Raw genomic sequence first — 15,053 nt, forward strand, 5'->3', positions numbered from 1 at the left:
GCTCGCCAAACGCGAGCGGGTCATTCGTTCTGCGCACACCCGGCGGCGGCCACCATGGGCACCCGGGAGCCGGTGGCGCTGCAGGACTTCGTGCGGGACCTGGATCCTGCGTCGCTCCCACGCGTGCTGCGGGTCTGCTCCGGAGTCTACTTCGCGGGTAAGTGTGCTCGGCTCCCCTAGCCTGGGACACGGAGGCCACGGTCAGCTTCTCCGCGCCCCACATGGCCGAGGGGCCCCTGAGTGGTGTCCGGGTCAGTGAGTTCTGCGGGGAAGGCGGGCGGGACAGAGCTCAGCCCGGGTGGAAGCACGGTGGGCTTTGTTGGCAGTGGTGGGGATCGAACCCGGGATCTTGAGCGCTTCCGGGCGGAGGCCGTCCTCCCCTGGCTACGTCCTCCCTCTCCTCCCTACACCGCCCGCCTCGGCTCCTCCCACGGTCCGCCAGCCCACCTCGGTCCGCTGCTGGCCAGTGGGCAGTACTTGATCTGATGGTTGCTTTAGCTTAAATGACTCTTCCTCCAGGAAGCCTTCCCTGCCCCTTTGCTTACCTCCAGCCTCCCTGGGTCAAGCAGGGATGGTTCACAGCAGGGGCTCAGAGGCTCCTTATTGCTGGGTGGGGCTGGCAGGGCAAGGATGGGGGGATTGTACAGTGGAAGGAGGCCAGGGCTGCCCTGTGGGAGGAATGGTTCTTCAGGGAGGAAGTGTGGCTGTGGGTGAGAGAGAGAGGGGTGCAGGAGAAAGGGAACTGAGAGACTAGGAAGGAGGGTGTTGGCCTTTTCCTGCTCTATCCTCCTTCCTGGCTAGAGGAAGTCTTGCTGCCACCCAGGCTTCCAGCAGAAGTTTCTGAGGGTAAAGTGGCAGCTAGACCAAGTGGAAGACACAAGGAGGGCCACCCAGGGAGCCACCACTTCCCCAACGCCTCGCCAGGTCCGTTTGGAAGTCCGATGGGTCTGGGTTCAAGTTCTGACTGCCTCTAGGGTTTCCTGAAGGCAGGTACCTGGGATGGGCTTGCTCTCTCTCTGACAAAGGACCAAGACCCTCTGTCCTCCCAGCGTCCCTTGCCTGTCTGTCACAATACCAGAGTTTCCTCATTAGGCCAGTCTAGGGTGGTGGGAAGTCCAGAAGTTGGAGTGACATCACTAGGGCAGAACGTGCCAGGGTATGGGTGTCGAGATAGGGGGACGTGGAAGGGTAGAGGGCCACCCAGTGAGGCGGGCAGGGGACAGGGTGCTCTGGAATGGTAGGGCTCAGGGTTAGGTGCACATTTTGGAGGCCGGCACCATGGCTTGATCCCCTACTTCTGTTACCCAATCACTTTATTTATTTTTTCTTTGTCGTGTTAGTGATTGAATTTAGAGTCTTTTTTAGGCCAGGCAAGTGCTCCAGAGTCTACCACTGAGCAGTATCCCCTACCTTTTGCTTAAAAAATTTTTTTTTTTTTTTGTCAGTCATGGGGCTGAACGCTGTCCCTCAGCTCCTCAGCTCAAGGCTAGCGCTCTACCACTTGAGCCACAGCGCCACTTCTGGCTTTTTTCTTTTTGCTTATGTGGTGCTGAGGAATCAAACCCAGGGCCTCATGCATGCAAGGCAAGCACTCTACCACTGAGCCACCTTCCCAGCCCCTGTTGTTTTATTTTTGTGTCAGTCATGGGGCTTGAACTCTGAGACTGAGCGCTGTCCCTCAGCTCTTCAGCTCAAGGTTAGTGCTCTACCACTTGAGCTACAGTACTACTTCTGGCTTTTTCTGTTTATGTAGTACTGAAGAATCAAACCCAGAGCTTCATGCATGCTAGGCAAACACTCTACCACTAAGCTACATTCCCAGTCCTGACAAAGTTTTTGTTGTTGTTGTTCAAGGCTAGTGCTCTGCCACTTGAACTACAACTTTATTTCTAGCCTTGTTGATAACTAATTGGAGGTAAGAGTCTCACAGGCTTTCTTGCCCAGGCTGTCTTCAAACCACATGGTCCATATAACTCAGCTGCCTGAGTACCTAGGATTACAGGTGTGAGCCACCAGTGCCTGACCTTATACCTAATTGAACTCTCTGAGGCTGTATCATTTTTAGGAAAGAAAAAATGCAAAGTAGCATTTTCAAGAAACAGAAACTGTTCCAGAGCAGTCACAGGGCGTAAAGTCAAGGATGCGTGACGGCACTTGGCCCAGGGGCCCAGTATATAAAGTTCCACATATATATATATAATTTGCATATATTGTAGCCCAGCCTCCTCCAAGCCTAGGATACACCCACCCCAGTAACTCCCATCTCTGCCTCCTGAATGGAATGGAACTCACAGCCCCACACAGCCTCCCAGGCCTCGAGGGCATGTAGCGCTCAACTCCATCACACAGCTGGGAAATCAGCTTTCTCTGTGTGTGTGTGTGTGTGTGTGTGTGTGTGTGTATATGTTTATATATATATATATGAATATATATATGTATGTATGTATATATATACACACATATAGGGGCTGGGAAGTTGGCTCGGTGGTAGAGTGCTTGCCTTACATGCATGAGGTCCTGGATTCCATTCCTCAGCACCACATGAGCAGGGGGAAAAGAAAGCCGCAAGTAGCGTTGTGGCTCAAGTGGTAGAGTGCTAGCCTTGAACTGAAGAGCTGAGGGACAGCGCCCAGGCCCCATGACCGGACCCCCCCAAAAAAAATTACACACATATATATATATGTCATCCCCTCCACAGGTCCACATCCTGACCTTGTTGATAAAACTGTGCTTTATAAGCTGGGCATTAGTGTCTCAAGCTTGTAATCCTAGCTACTCAGGAGGCTGAGACCTGAGGATTGTAGTTTGAAGCCAACTCAGAAAGAAAAATCCATGAAACTCTTTTTTCTTTTTTTTTTTCCGGTTGGTTGTGGGGCCTGAACTCTGGGCCTGGGTGCTGTCCTTCAGCTCTTCAGCTCAATGCTAGTGTTCTACCACTTGATCCACAGCGCCACTTCCGGCTTTTTCTGCTTATGTGGTGTTGAGGAATCGAACCCAGGGCCTCATGCATGCAAGGCAAACACTCTACCACTGAGCCACCTTCCCAGCCCCAAAGTCCGTGAAACTTTCATCTCCAATTTACCACCAAGAAGCCAGGAATGGTGTTGTGGCTCAAGTGGTAGAGCACCAGCCTTGAGCAGAAAAAGCTAAGGAGCAGCTCCTAGGCCTGAGTTCAAATCCCAGCACCAGTAGCTTTATGAGCCTGTGCATTCTCCTGGGGTCAGAGGAGGTTTCCGTCAGTTTCTCAGGGTTGGTAGGAGAAGCCCTACTGAGACTCTTCCTGGGGTGGGGTCAGGTGACCCAAGGGCCCAAGGTCCTCCATCATGTGCGCCCTCTGTGGTGAATGATCTTTTTTTTTTTTTTCTTTTTCTTGCCAGTCCTGGGACTTGAACTCAGAGCCTGGGGACTGTCCCTGAGCTTCTTTTGCTCAAGGCTAGCACTCTACCACTTGAGCCACAGTGCCACTTCGGCTTTTTCTGTATATGTGGTACTGAGAAATGGAACCCAGGGCTTCATGCATGCTAGGCAAACACTCTACCACTCAGCCACCCTCCCAGCCCTGGTGAGCAATCTTTCCTGTGTACCTTCCATGTTCTGCGAGCAACTTCAGCTCTTTGAGCGAGGACAGTGGCTGATGAGCTTGGGGTGGTGCCCAGAAACACCCGGCCTCCCCCTGCTGGGACCCTCTTTTCCCTCCTGTGCTTCCTTGTAAAGCAGCACAACTCAAGGAGTGTGGAGGGCGTGGTACCCGCTGGCCCTGTGTGGCCAGCAGGGAGCCACTGACCCTCTCTGAGCCCTGTGATGGAGGAGTTGAGTAGTGCCACGCACTCCAGGCCTGCCCTGGGTGGCTGAGTGGGGCTTTGAGTTCCATTCAGGAGGCAGAGATGGGAAAGAGGCAGAGAAAGGAATGGAAGCGGCAGATGAATTGAGTCCCAGGCTCCCAAGAGGCCCTACAGGCAGGGCATTGGGCAGGAAGACAGTGTGCACCAAGCCGTGAGCAAGCAGAGCTTGTGGGAAGCAGAGCACTTAGCACTTGGCCCTTGCCAAAAGGAGAAACTGAGTCCATGTCTCTATAGGCTCCATCTACGAGATCTCAGGAAGCGAATGCTGCCTGTCCACGGGGGACCTGATCAAGGTTACTCAGGTTTGCCTCCAGAAGGTGATCTGTGAGAACCCGGCCACCGGTCAGACCATGGAACTCGATCCCACCTTTCCAGGTAAGGTGGACATCTGTACCCCCCCATGGGCCCAGTACCCTACAGGCCACCCTGGGGTGGCCTCTCCAGCACCAGCATCTACCCCTGCTCACAAGCATCACCCATACTGCTCTATAGCCTCCAGGTTGGGGATGTCTTCAGAGTGGTCCAATGACAGCCTGAGCCTGTAAGGCCACACCCTCCCCTGTCATCTTTGGCCACGCCAGCCTCTGCTCCAGCAGTTGGTCCAGGTGCCAGGCTCTGTGTTTGCTCACATGGTCATTCATCAAACACCAGTCTGCACCCATGTGTCCTAGGAGGCGCTGTGGAGCTCAGGATGAGCCAGCAGCTTCTGGAGTAGCAGCAAGAAGAGGGCAAAGGCCCAAGTAGTCTCTGCTTTAGGCTCTGGGTGGAGTAACCTGCTCATCAGGTCAGGAAGACTTCCAGGAGGCGGCAGCTTCTGAGCAGGAGGAAAAGACCTCAGTTCCAGGGAATGGTATGTGGGAATCTAGTGTAAAAGAAACCCCGTTGGGCACAGTGGGTCACACCTGTAGTCCTACCTACTCAGGAGGCTGAGGTCCAGAGGATTTGCAGTTTGAGGCCAGACTGGGCAGAAAAGTCCATGAGACTTCATGTCCAAAATAAATAGGAAAGAGCTTAGTGGAGACATGGCTCAGGTGGTACAGTGCCAGCTCAGTGAACAAGCATGCTGAACAGGCAGGAGGTCTGAGTTCAAAACACTGATACCAGCAGAGGGGGTGGAGGTGTAGAGGGAGAAGGGAGAAGGGAGAAGAAAGAAGAAGGAAGAGGAGCCGGGCGCCGGTGGCTCACGCCTGTAATCCTAGCTACTCAGGAGGCTGAGATCTGAGGATCGCGGTTCAAAGCCAGCCCGGGCAGGAGAGACCCTGAGACTCCTATCTCCAATAAACCACCAGAAAACCGGAAGTGGCGCTGTAGCTCAAGTGGTAGAGCGCTCGCCTTGAGCTGAAGAGCTGAGGGACAGCGCCCAGGCCCAGAGTTCAAGCCCCACGACCGACAAAAAAAAAAAAAAAAGAAGGAAGAGGAGGAGAAGGAAGGTAAAGAAGGGCTGGGAAGGTGGCTCAGTGGTAGAGCGCTTGTCTTGCATGCATGAGGCCCTGGGTTTGATTCCTCAGCACCACATAAGCAGAAAAAGCTGGAAGTGGCGCTGTGGCTCAAGTGGTAGTACTAGCCTTGAGCTGAAGAGCTGAGGGACAGTGCCCAGACCCAGAGTTCAAGCCCCACAACTGACCAAAAAAAGAAAAGAAATGAAAGGTAAAGAGGAAACTCAAGGAACTCATGATCACAAGAGTGTGTGTGGCTGTGCTTGGAAGCCAGTAGGCTGGCTGGGAACTCCAGCTCTCCCAGGTGCTAGCTGTGGCTCCGCTTCCTCCTCTGTAACAGGCATGGGTTCTGATGGAGGCATTCTAGGAGTTGATGTGCATAAGGAACACAGGGCCTGGGGCTGGGAAGGTGGCTCAGTGGTAAAAGCGCTTGCCTTGCATGCCTGAGGCCCTGGGTTCGATTCTCAGCACCACATAAGCAAAAAAAAAAAGCCAGAAGTGGCGCTGTGGCTCAAGTAGGTAGAGCGCTAGCCTTGAGCTGAAGAGCTGAGGGACAGTGCCCGGCCACGACCGGACCCAAAAAAAAAAAAAAAAAAAGGAACACAGGGCCTGCAGCGCAGGCGTGCTGGTGAGTGGGTGTGGCTTCCGGGTGAGGGACAGTTGGTGGAGGCCCTACAGCCCAACGTGCACTGATGGTATACACTGCTTTAAGGAGCCAGTGAGGTTTGGAAATTTATGAGGTATTTTACTTTATTTATTCATTTGTTTGTTTTTATGCCAATACTGGGGTTTGAACTCAGAGCTTTTTTTTTTTGTTGTTGGTTGTGGGGCTTGAACTCTGGGCCTGGGCGCTGTCCCTCAGCTCTTCAGCTCAAGGCTAGCGCTCTACCACTTGAGCCACAGCGCCACTTCCGGCTTTTTTCTTTTTGCTTATGTGATGCTGAGGAATCAAACCCAGGGTCTCAGGCATGCAAGGCAAGCGCTCTACCACTGAGCCACCTTCCCAGCCCCAATGAATCATGATCTTTCTGATCTCTGCCTCCCAAGTATCTGGAATTATAGATGTATACAACCACACCTGCGTCATGGACATACTTGAAGAATTCAGATCAGCACTGTGATTTTCAGTTTTTAGTGGGAATGTTGGGTGGGGATGAAGCCCAGGGCTTCTCACCTGATAGGAGGAAGATCTCTCACTGAGCTACACTCCCAGAGCCCTAGACTAGGACTTTCATTTTTCTTTTTTTCCAGTCCTGGGGCTTGAACTCTGGGTCTAGGTGCTACCATTTGCGCCACAGTGCTACTTTTGGTTTTCTAGTGGTTCATTGGAGAAAAGAGTCTCACAGATTTTCCTGCCTAGGTTGGCTTTGAATCATGAATCTCAGACATCAGACTCCTGAGTAACTAGGATTACAGGCATGAACCACTGGCGCCTGACTGTAGAGCAGAACTTTTGTAGAAGGCCCCTTAGGCCAGATTTTGTGATCTTCCCCTGAAACATTTGGGGTTGTGGGGTTTAGGCAGGAAACTATCACTTCTGGAAGTGGGGTGCTCAGTCCGATGGCAGAAAAATGGCCAATGGCCTGACATAACAGTCAGGAAGTGTTGGCCAACAAGGTAAGGGGCAGAGGGGTAACTAGTAGCTCCTGGGGCCCTAGTGTGCAGAGAAGAACCATGGTACCACCTCGGTGGGTGTGGCAGGAGATTTTTAAATTTGTCACTGGGGCTTGTACTTGGGGTCTTTAGCTCTCACTCAGCTTTTCCTCTCAAGGCTGGCACTCTACCACTTGAGCCACAGCTCCATTTCTGGCTTTTTGCTGGTTATTTGGAGATAAGAATCTCTTGGAGTTGTATACCTGTGCTGGCTTCAAACTTCAATCCTCAGACTTCAGCCTCCTGAATGGCAAGGATTACAGGCACGAGCCCTAACTGGCAGCAATCGATGTTGGGTGTGGGAGAGTGGAGTTGTAGGAGAGATGACAAGCAGGCAGAATTAGAGGCAGATAGGATTAGGAAGTAGGAAAGTATGGAGGTCACCCATGTGTCTGTGGGGACATGTCCCTTGTCCCCCTGTGTCCCTCAATCCCGTCCCTTCATGTACTCTGTGCCCCCATCTCTCAGCCCTGAAGTCATGGAGGGTTGGGGGGTTCTGGCTGGGTTTCCTGCAGGGCCGGGCAGCAAAGGCCTGGCCGGCCCTCACTCTGCCACCTTCCACTTACCTCCCAGGCCACTTCAGCCCTGTCATCAGCCGCAGGAGCTACGAGACCTTGGAGGAGATGGTCCCGCGTTGGAGCCCCTCACAGCTGCCCATTTACTTCATGTCACCCTACAGCATGGTCACAAAGGCCGGGGTGGTGTTTGAGGAACAGCTCTTCACGCTGGAGGCCGTGGAGGTGCACCTCGGGACTCCCTACGCACGCTGTATCCACAAACGGGGACCCCAGCAGGTTGTCCTGCATCTGCCTCTGTCCCAGAAAGGGCCTTTCTGGAAATTAGAGTCTGGAACCCTCCAAACCCTGCCCCAGATCCTGCAGGACCCGGCTCTGAAGGACAGCATGCTGATCTGCCCCAACCTACCGTGGCCCTCCTTGACCCTGAAACCCCAGTATGAAGTTCAGGCCATCATGCATAGTGAGTTGCCTGGGCAGGTGTGGGGGGGTGGGCACAGGATGGGGACCCCTGGGAGCTGCTCTGATGGAAGACATCTCCCATTCTGGGCATAGTTTTGGGGGTCTTATGCAATGGAACAGAATATAGCTGCCTAGTCCAGTGGGACTTTGGTGTGGAGGAGAGGAAAGAGAATGAACATGAGCAAGGTTAACCTGTTTGACAGAAGTGGCAAAGAGCCAGGCACCTGTAACCCTAGCTATTCAGGAGGCTGAAATCTGAGGATCATAGTTCAAAGCCAGCCTGGACAGAAAAGTCTATGAAACTCATCTCCAATTAACCCCAAAAAGCCAGAAGCAAAGCTGTGGCTTTCCTGAGCAAAAAAAGCTCAGGAAGTGTCCAGGCCTGGAGATCAAAGGTTGGGGCTGGGAATGTAGTTTCGTGGTAGAGTGCTTGCCTAGCGTGCATGAAGCTCTGGGTTCGATTCCTCATTGCCACAGAAACAGAAAAAAACTGGAAGTGGTGCTGTGGCTCAAGTAGTAGAGCACTAGCCTTGAGCACAGAGAGGCTCAGGGACAGAGCCTGGGCCTTGAGTTCAAGCCCCAGGCCTGGAAGAAAGAGAAAGAGAGAGAGAGCGAGAGCGAGAGAGCGAGAGCGAGAGCAAGAGAGAGAGAGAGAGAGAGAGAGGAAGAAAGAAAGAAAGAAAGAAAGAGGGGCTGGGAAGGTGGCTCAGTGGTAGAGCGCTTGCCTTGCATGCCTGAGGCCCTGGGTTCAATTCCTCAGCACCACATAAGCAAAAAGAAAAAAGCCGGAAGTGGCGCTGTGGCTCAAGTGGTAGAGGGCTAGCCTTGAGCTGAAGAGCTGAGGGACAGCGCTCAGGCCCAGAGTTCAGGCCCCACGACCGGACCCAAAAAGAAAGAAAGAAAGAAAGAAAGGATGGATTGGTAGGAAGGATTAGTAGGAAGGAAGGAAGATTGGTAGGAAAGAACAGATGGAAACAGGAAGCAGGCCAGCAGGCTGCTCTCTGCTCTCTAGCTGGGGCGAGGGTGTACAGTGGGGTGGCACAGGCCGCACCCCTACACTGACTTTGCTCTCACAGTGCGCAGGACCATCGTCAGGATCCCGTCCACCCTGGAGGTGGATGTGGAAGACATCACGGCCTCCTCCCAGCACATCCACTTCATCAAACCCATGCTGCTCAGCGAGGCCCTGGCCCAGGGCGGCCCCTTTCCCCTGCTCACGGAGATCCTGGAGGTTCCCGAGGGCCCCCCCCTCTTCCTCAGCCCATGGGTGGGCTCCTTGAGGAAAGGCCAGAGGCTGTGCATCTACGGTCCATCCTCAGCACCCTGGAGGCTTCTGGCCTCCAGCAAGGGCCGGAAGGTGCCCAGACACTTCATGGTATCCGCGGCCTATCAGGGCAAGCTGCGGCGGCGGCCCAGAGAGTTCCCCACGGCCTACGACCTCCTGGGTGCTTTCCAGCCAGGCCGGCCTCTCCGCGTGGTGGCTACAAGAGACTGTGAGGGCGCAGAGGAGAACGCTGAAATTGCCTCCCTGGCTGTGGGTGACCGGCTGGAAGTGTTGGGGTCCGTCCAGATGCTTGGGGAGCAGGGCCAGGACGTGGACATGTTGATGTGCCAGCGGCTGAGCGAGCAGGCTGCGGAGGACGAGGCGGGCACGGATGAGGAGGTGGAGGAGGACCAGGAGCAGATTCTGCTGCCGCTCTTCCTCCCTGGGGGCTTCGTGGAGGAGCTGAATGATGGCCGGCGCTACAGCCTCGCCGACCTCATGGCCCAGTTCTCGCTGCCCTGTGAGGTCAAGGTGGTAGCCAAGGACCCCAGGCAAACAGATGACCCTCTGGTCTCCTTCGGGGCCCTGCGGCTGGAGGAGAAGATCACAGAGCCCTTCATGATGGTAGGGCTGGACGCGCAGCCGGGCCTGTGCTTTGAGATCCCTCCACGGTGGCTGGACCTGACTGTGGTGGAGGCCGAGGGGCAGCCCGGCCAGCCGGCTGAGCCTCTGCTCGTGGAAGAGCTGACGGACGCCTTCTACTACAGCCTTCGCAAGTTACCAGCTAGTAAGAGCCAAGCCCCACCGCCCAGGCCCCCCAAAAGACAGAGCCTCCGTGAGCAGAAAAAAACAAGCAGCAAAGAGAGTATGGTAAAGGTAAGGTGTGGGGCCCTGCATGGCTCTGTGTGTGTGCGCGTGCGTGTGTGATGGGGCTTGAACTCAGGGCCTCACAGTCTCACTGGCTTTTTCTTTTCTTTGTTGTTGGTCTTGGGGCTTGAACTCAGGGCCCAGGCACTCTCCCTGAGCCTCTTTTTTTTTTTTGGGTCCGGTCGTTGGGCCTGAACTCTGCGCCTGGGCGCTGTCCCTCAGCTCTTCAGCTCAAGGCTAGCGCTCTACCACTTGAGCCACAGCGCCACTTCCGGCTTTTTTCTTTTTGCTTATGTGGTGCTGAGGAATCGAACCCAGGGCCTCGAGCATGCAAGGCAAGCACTCTACCACTGAGCCACCTTCCCAGCCCCGTCCCTGAGCCTCTTGGTACTAAGGTTGGGTGGGCTGTGGATGTGCTGGAGAGAATGACAGCTGAAGCTGGGCACCGATGGCGCACACCTATAATCCTAGCTACTCAGGAGGCTGAGATCTGAGGATCACAGTTCAAACCCAGCCCAGGCAGGGAAGTCTGTGAGAACCATCTCCAATAAACCACCAGAAAACCAGAAGTGGCACTGTGGCCCGAGTGGTAGAGCACTAGCCTTGAGCTGAAGAGTGCAGGGACAGCGCCCAGGCTGAGTTCAAGACCCACAACTGATTAAAAAAGAGAGAGAGAATGATGGCTGAGACCCGAGACTTACCCCGTGGCCCAGTTCATAAGTAGGAGGCTGAATGTGAGCGCGAGTAGTCCTGCTTTTCCCTCTGCCATCCTGCAGTCACTCCTGAGCTGTCTCATTATTTGTCACCTAAACTCAGTCTCTGGTTAATGCCTCCACCCCCTTCCTGGACAGCTGCCAAAATGGCTTCGAAGCCAGGCCAGGGCAGGAGTCCAGGTTTACATTCGTCATGGGGTAGCTTGGATAAGGCCATCCACTCTGCAGGAACCTTTTCTTGCGGACCCTGGGGTTTGGTGCTTCCTATTAGGCGCTGACTGAAAGGCCCCTCAGCCACTGTGCCATCTACTGGAGGGCACCATGTATTCTTGCAGCTAAAAATACAAGCATCAGCCGGGGGCTGGTGGCTCATGTTACTTGCTACTCAAAAGACTGAAATCTGAGGATCAAGGTTCAAAGGCAGTCTAGACAGACAAATCCAGGAGTCTCTCATCGCCAATTAACCAGCAAAAAGCCAGAAGTAGAGCTGTGCTAGCCTTGAGCAAAAAAAAACCTCAGGCAACTCTTAGTCCCTGAGTTCAAGTCCCAAGACTGGCACAAAACAACAAAAACTAGGAACCCAGGGCTGGGAAGGTGGCTCAGTAGTAGAGTGCTTGCCTAAAATGAATGAAGCCCTGGGTTCAATTCCTCAGTACCACATACATAGAAAAAGCCAGAAGTGGTGACTCATGTGGTAGAGTGCTAGCCTTGAGCCAAAGAAGCTCAGGGATAGTGTCCAGGCCCCGAGTTCAAGCCCCAGGACTGGCAAAACAAAAACCAAAACCAAAAAACCAAAACAAACATACACAAAAAAAACTTAGGTACCCAGTGTTAGAATGCTAACCTTGAGCCAAAAGACTCAGGGAGAGTGCCCTGGCCGAGTTCAAGCCCCACAACTAACAACAAAAAGGCATCCACAAGGAGTTTGGCTGAGTTACACAGGTACATGGCAGGGCTGGAACCAGACTTTGCGAAGTGTAGCAAGCATACTTTTGGGGAGCAGGGAGACTTGCGTTTAGTGATATGCAGGCAGTGGAATGGTAGAGTCTTGAGCGCCTGAGTTCTCAGGGAGCTCCTATGGGGGGAGGGGGGCATACACAGGCCAGGGAGGCACTGGAAAGCACAGCACAGGATTTGGAGTCCTCAGTCCCAGCCTGGACTTCAGGCTGGTAACTTTGGGCCCAGTCACTGCTGTTACCCTTGGGTGGTGCCTGGTCCTTCACATCCCCTGCTGTTAGCAGAGGTGGTACCAAGTTTCCTAGAGCACAGAGCACAGAAAGGCCTTTGTCTTCACAGGTCAGTTGTAGTTCTAGGACCAAACTTGGCTCAGCTGATCCTCCCTCCATGGCGGAGTAGACTACTAGTAAATTAGAATTGGGGGGGGGGGAACTGGGGCAGGTAGGATTCCATGAGCAGACACACATAGCACGTGGCGGGAGTTGAATAGAAGTCCTCTTCCTTCTGGCATTCCTTTCTGAGGCTTTGTGACATGCATGTGTGTGTGTATATGAGAGAGGAGGGAGGGAGGGAAAGGGAGAGGGAGAAAGAATGTGTGTGTGTATACTGATCCTGGGGCTTGAAACTCAACCTGAGTCCTGTGCCTGAGCTTTTTCTCAAGGCTAGTGCTCTACCACTTGAGCCAGTGCCACTTCTGGCTTTTTAGTAATCTATTGGAGATAAGAATCTCACAGACTTTGCTGCCAGAGCTGGCTTCAACCCTCAGATCTCAGCCTCCTGAGTACCTAGGACTACAAGCATGAACCACAGGTGCCTGGTTGTGATTTTTTTTTTTTTCAACGCTAGGATTTGAAATCCGGGTAGGCAGGTGCTCTACCATCTGAGCCATAGTACTAGCCTTTTGCTTTATTTTTCGAATAAGGTCTTATGATCCTTCTTATGCCTCCCAAGTAGTTGGTATCACATTCCACCACATCCAGCTGTTGGCTGGGATGGGGAGGGGGGTCTCACTCTTTGTCTAGGCTGGCTGCACTACAGCTCCTATCTCTACTTCTCAATAGTTGGGATTACAGTGTAAGTAAGCCACAGCACCCAGCCTGTGACTGCTTTTTTTGCTTGTGCTGGTACTTGAACTCAGAGCCTGGGCACTGTCCCTTAGCTTTTTTGTTCAAGGCTGGTACTCTACCACTTGAGCCACAGTTCTACTTCAGCCTTTTTGCTGGCTAACTGAAGGTAAGTCTCATGGACTTGTGTCCAGGCTGGCTTCCAACTGTAACTTAGATCTCAGCTCCTGGATAGCTAGGACTACAGGCATGAGCTTCTGTGACTACTTTCTTGATTTATCCCTTCATCCCACCCCCTATCCTTAGCATGACCAGGACACTGTCTGTAGCCATTAACCCTATCTTCACCCCGCCCACCCCCGAGTCTTTATTCCTCTGCCAGATACTTTACATGCTTGTAGTAAAAGTACTCAGGATCCTGAAAAACATACGCACAGGGAAGTGAGAAATTATATTTCATAGCTTCTGTGGCCATGTCTTGGGACTTGGGTGATTCCTGTTTTTCTTCCCAATCTTCTCAAATCTTGGAAAACCAGCAGACTCCTGCACTGTGCAGACCCAAGGCAAACACCATGCCAGATACTTCCAAGGACAAATCAAGTTTATATAGCAAGATTGATACCTTGGTCTCCAAGAGCCTCAAACCCAAGGTCTTGCCACAGGACAGAGGTAAGTGTCCCTTCAATGTAGCTCTGTTCTCTTCCCACCCTGCCCCAATGATGCTCTTTGCCTCCGATGGCCCTGCATACCAGATCCTTTGAGTTGTTGGACAAGCCTCTGTAGGGTGGGTCAGGGGAAAGGCCCTCAGTCTGTGCTTATGGGCTCCAGAGCCCTATGTGGACCAAGTTCAGTTCCAGCACACTCTCCTGCCCATACCACATGACAATTAAATGGCTGGGAGTTGAGAGAAAAAATTGTGGTTTCTGCATTGGCAAAGGCCTTAGAGCACTAGGTTACCCACTTCCCCACACAGGCGAGGAAACCACAAAAGGGAAGGAATTTGCTCAACACCCAAGAGCCTCACCAACCCTGATGTTTTTTTCTTCAGGGAAAAGGATGGAACCTAAGGCCTCCAGCATGCCACGCAAGCACTGTACTTCTGAGCGAGAGCCCGCGCCCGACCAGGACCCTTTTCTAGATGTGGATGCCCACAACTATGAAGAAATAGTTGAGAACTTTCGGAAAACCATCTAGATGCCAGAGAAGCCGTGCCTCTCAGCTGCTGCTCTAAACACCTGGGGTAGTCACCCAGAAATGAGAGCGAGATTGGAACAGAAATGGATACTGCTCCAGCTTCCTTCAGACTCTAGGGTCCTGCCCTTGGAGGCTGGTTTGTTTGAACCCTGCATGCCACCCTTTACTCCCTGAGCTTCAGACCCTTGGTATCCAGAACAAGCTGGCCCCACGAGCTGTTACTTCACTGGATGAAGAGTCTGAGGCCAATGGAGCTGGCTCAATGATCATCACACAGCCTGTCACCCCTGGCCTTAAATCCTGCTTCATCCCAGGCTCTGTGTGGGAGACCAGGACTGTTTCTTCATTTTAGGAACCTCTAGCACAGAAATGGGGGTTGCATAAGTAATGGTGGCTATTTGGCTTCAAGAGCAGTCTCTGGGGTTTAGGTCTCAAAAGCTAATGTTGGAGCTCAAGGAGCCAGTTTAACCTTAGCAAGGCCCAAAGCAGCGGGAAACTGGCAGGTTGTCAGATGGTGCTAAGATATCGTTAAAGTTGTAAATGATTATCCAAGATTATTTCATTGTAAAGCCACAGAATAAAAATGACATTTGAGCTTCTGTATGAGTATCATTTAGTTCTGCCTGTGTGCTAGAACCATCCGAGAGGCTTAGGGACAGTGTGCCTATACCCTGAGTTCAAGCCCCAGGACTGGTTTAAAAAAAAACAAAACAGGGGCTGGGAAGGTGGCTCAGTGGTAAAGTGCTTGCCTTGCATGCATGAGGCCCTGGGTTCGATTCCTCAACACCACATAAGCAGAAAAAGCTGGAAGTGATGCTGTGGCTCAAGTGGTAGAGCACTAGCCTTGAGCTGAAGAGCTGAGGGACAGCGCCCAGGCACAGAGTTCAGGCCCATGACCACCACCAGCAACAACAAGCTCCAGGACTGGCAAAGAAAGTCTCATCTAAGCTGGGAGCCGGTGGCTCATGCTCATAATCCTAGCTACTCAGGAGACTGAGATCTGAGGATCAAGGTTCAAAGCTAGCGTGGGCAGGAAAGCCTGTGAGACTCTTATCTCCAGTTAACCACCAGAAAACTGGAAGTGGC

At 52.9% G+C, this 15,053-nt stretch overlaps 1 protein-coding gene across 3 annotated transcripts; it reads left to right on the top strand.

The window, feature by feature from the left end:
- Positions 1-14,566, top strand: Themis2 (thymocyte selection associated family member 2). Of its 3 annotated transcripts, none has more exons than XM_042688725.1 (6): positions 1-157; positions 4,077-4,217; positions 7,505-7,909; positions 8,985-10,048; positions 13,286-13,442; positions 13,822-14,566. In XM_042688725.1, exons 1-6 carry the CDS (start codon positions 55-57, stop codon positions 13,965-13,967), a joined length of 2,016 nt encoding a protein of 671 aa, XP_042544659.1. In that variant the 5' UTR covers positions 1-54; the 3' UTR covers positions 13,968-14,566. The 3 variants fall into 3 exon arrangements, with proteins under 3 accessions (XP_042544659.1, XP_042544660.1, XP_042544662.1); XM_042688726.1 differs by having other exon boundaries at positions 13,310-13,442; XM_042688728.1 differs by having other exon boundaries at positions 13,313-13,442.
- The last annotated feature ends 487 nt before the right edge of the window (positions 14,567-15,053 follow it).

The sequence above is a fragment of the Dipodomys spectabilis genome, unplaced genomic scaffold, assembly GCF_019054845.1.
Source record: "Dipodomys spectabilis isolate Male_0828 unplaced genomic scaffold, ASM1905484v1 ptg000118l, whole genome shotgun sequence".
Taxonomy (NCBI): Eukaryota; Metazoa; Chordata; class Mammalia; order Rodentia; family Heteromyidae; genus Dipodomys; species Dipodomys spectabilis.

Coding starts and splice junctions, on each gene's coding strand:
- Themis2 (XM_042688725.1), top strand. CDS start 55: ATGGGCACCCGGGAGCCGGTGGCGCTGCAGGACTTCGTGCGGGACCTG. Junction 4,218..7,504: donor ACTCGATCCCACCTTTCCAG/GTAAGGTGGACA, acceptor CTTACCTCCCAG/GCCACTTCAGCCCTGTCATC. Junction 10,049..13,285: donor GCAAAGAGAGTATGGTAAAG/GTAAGGTGTGGG, acceptor TTTTCTTCCCAA/TCTTCTCAAATCTTGGAAAA.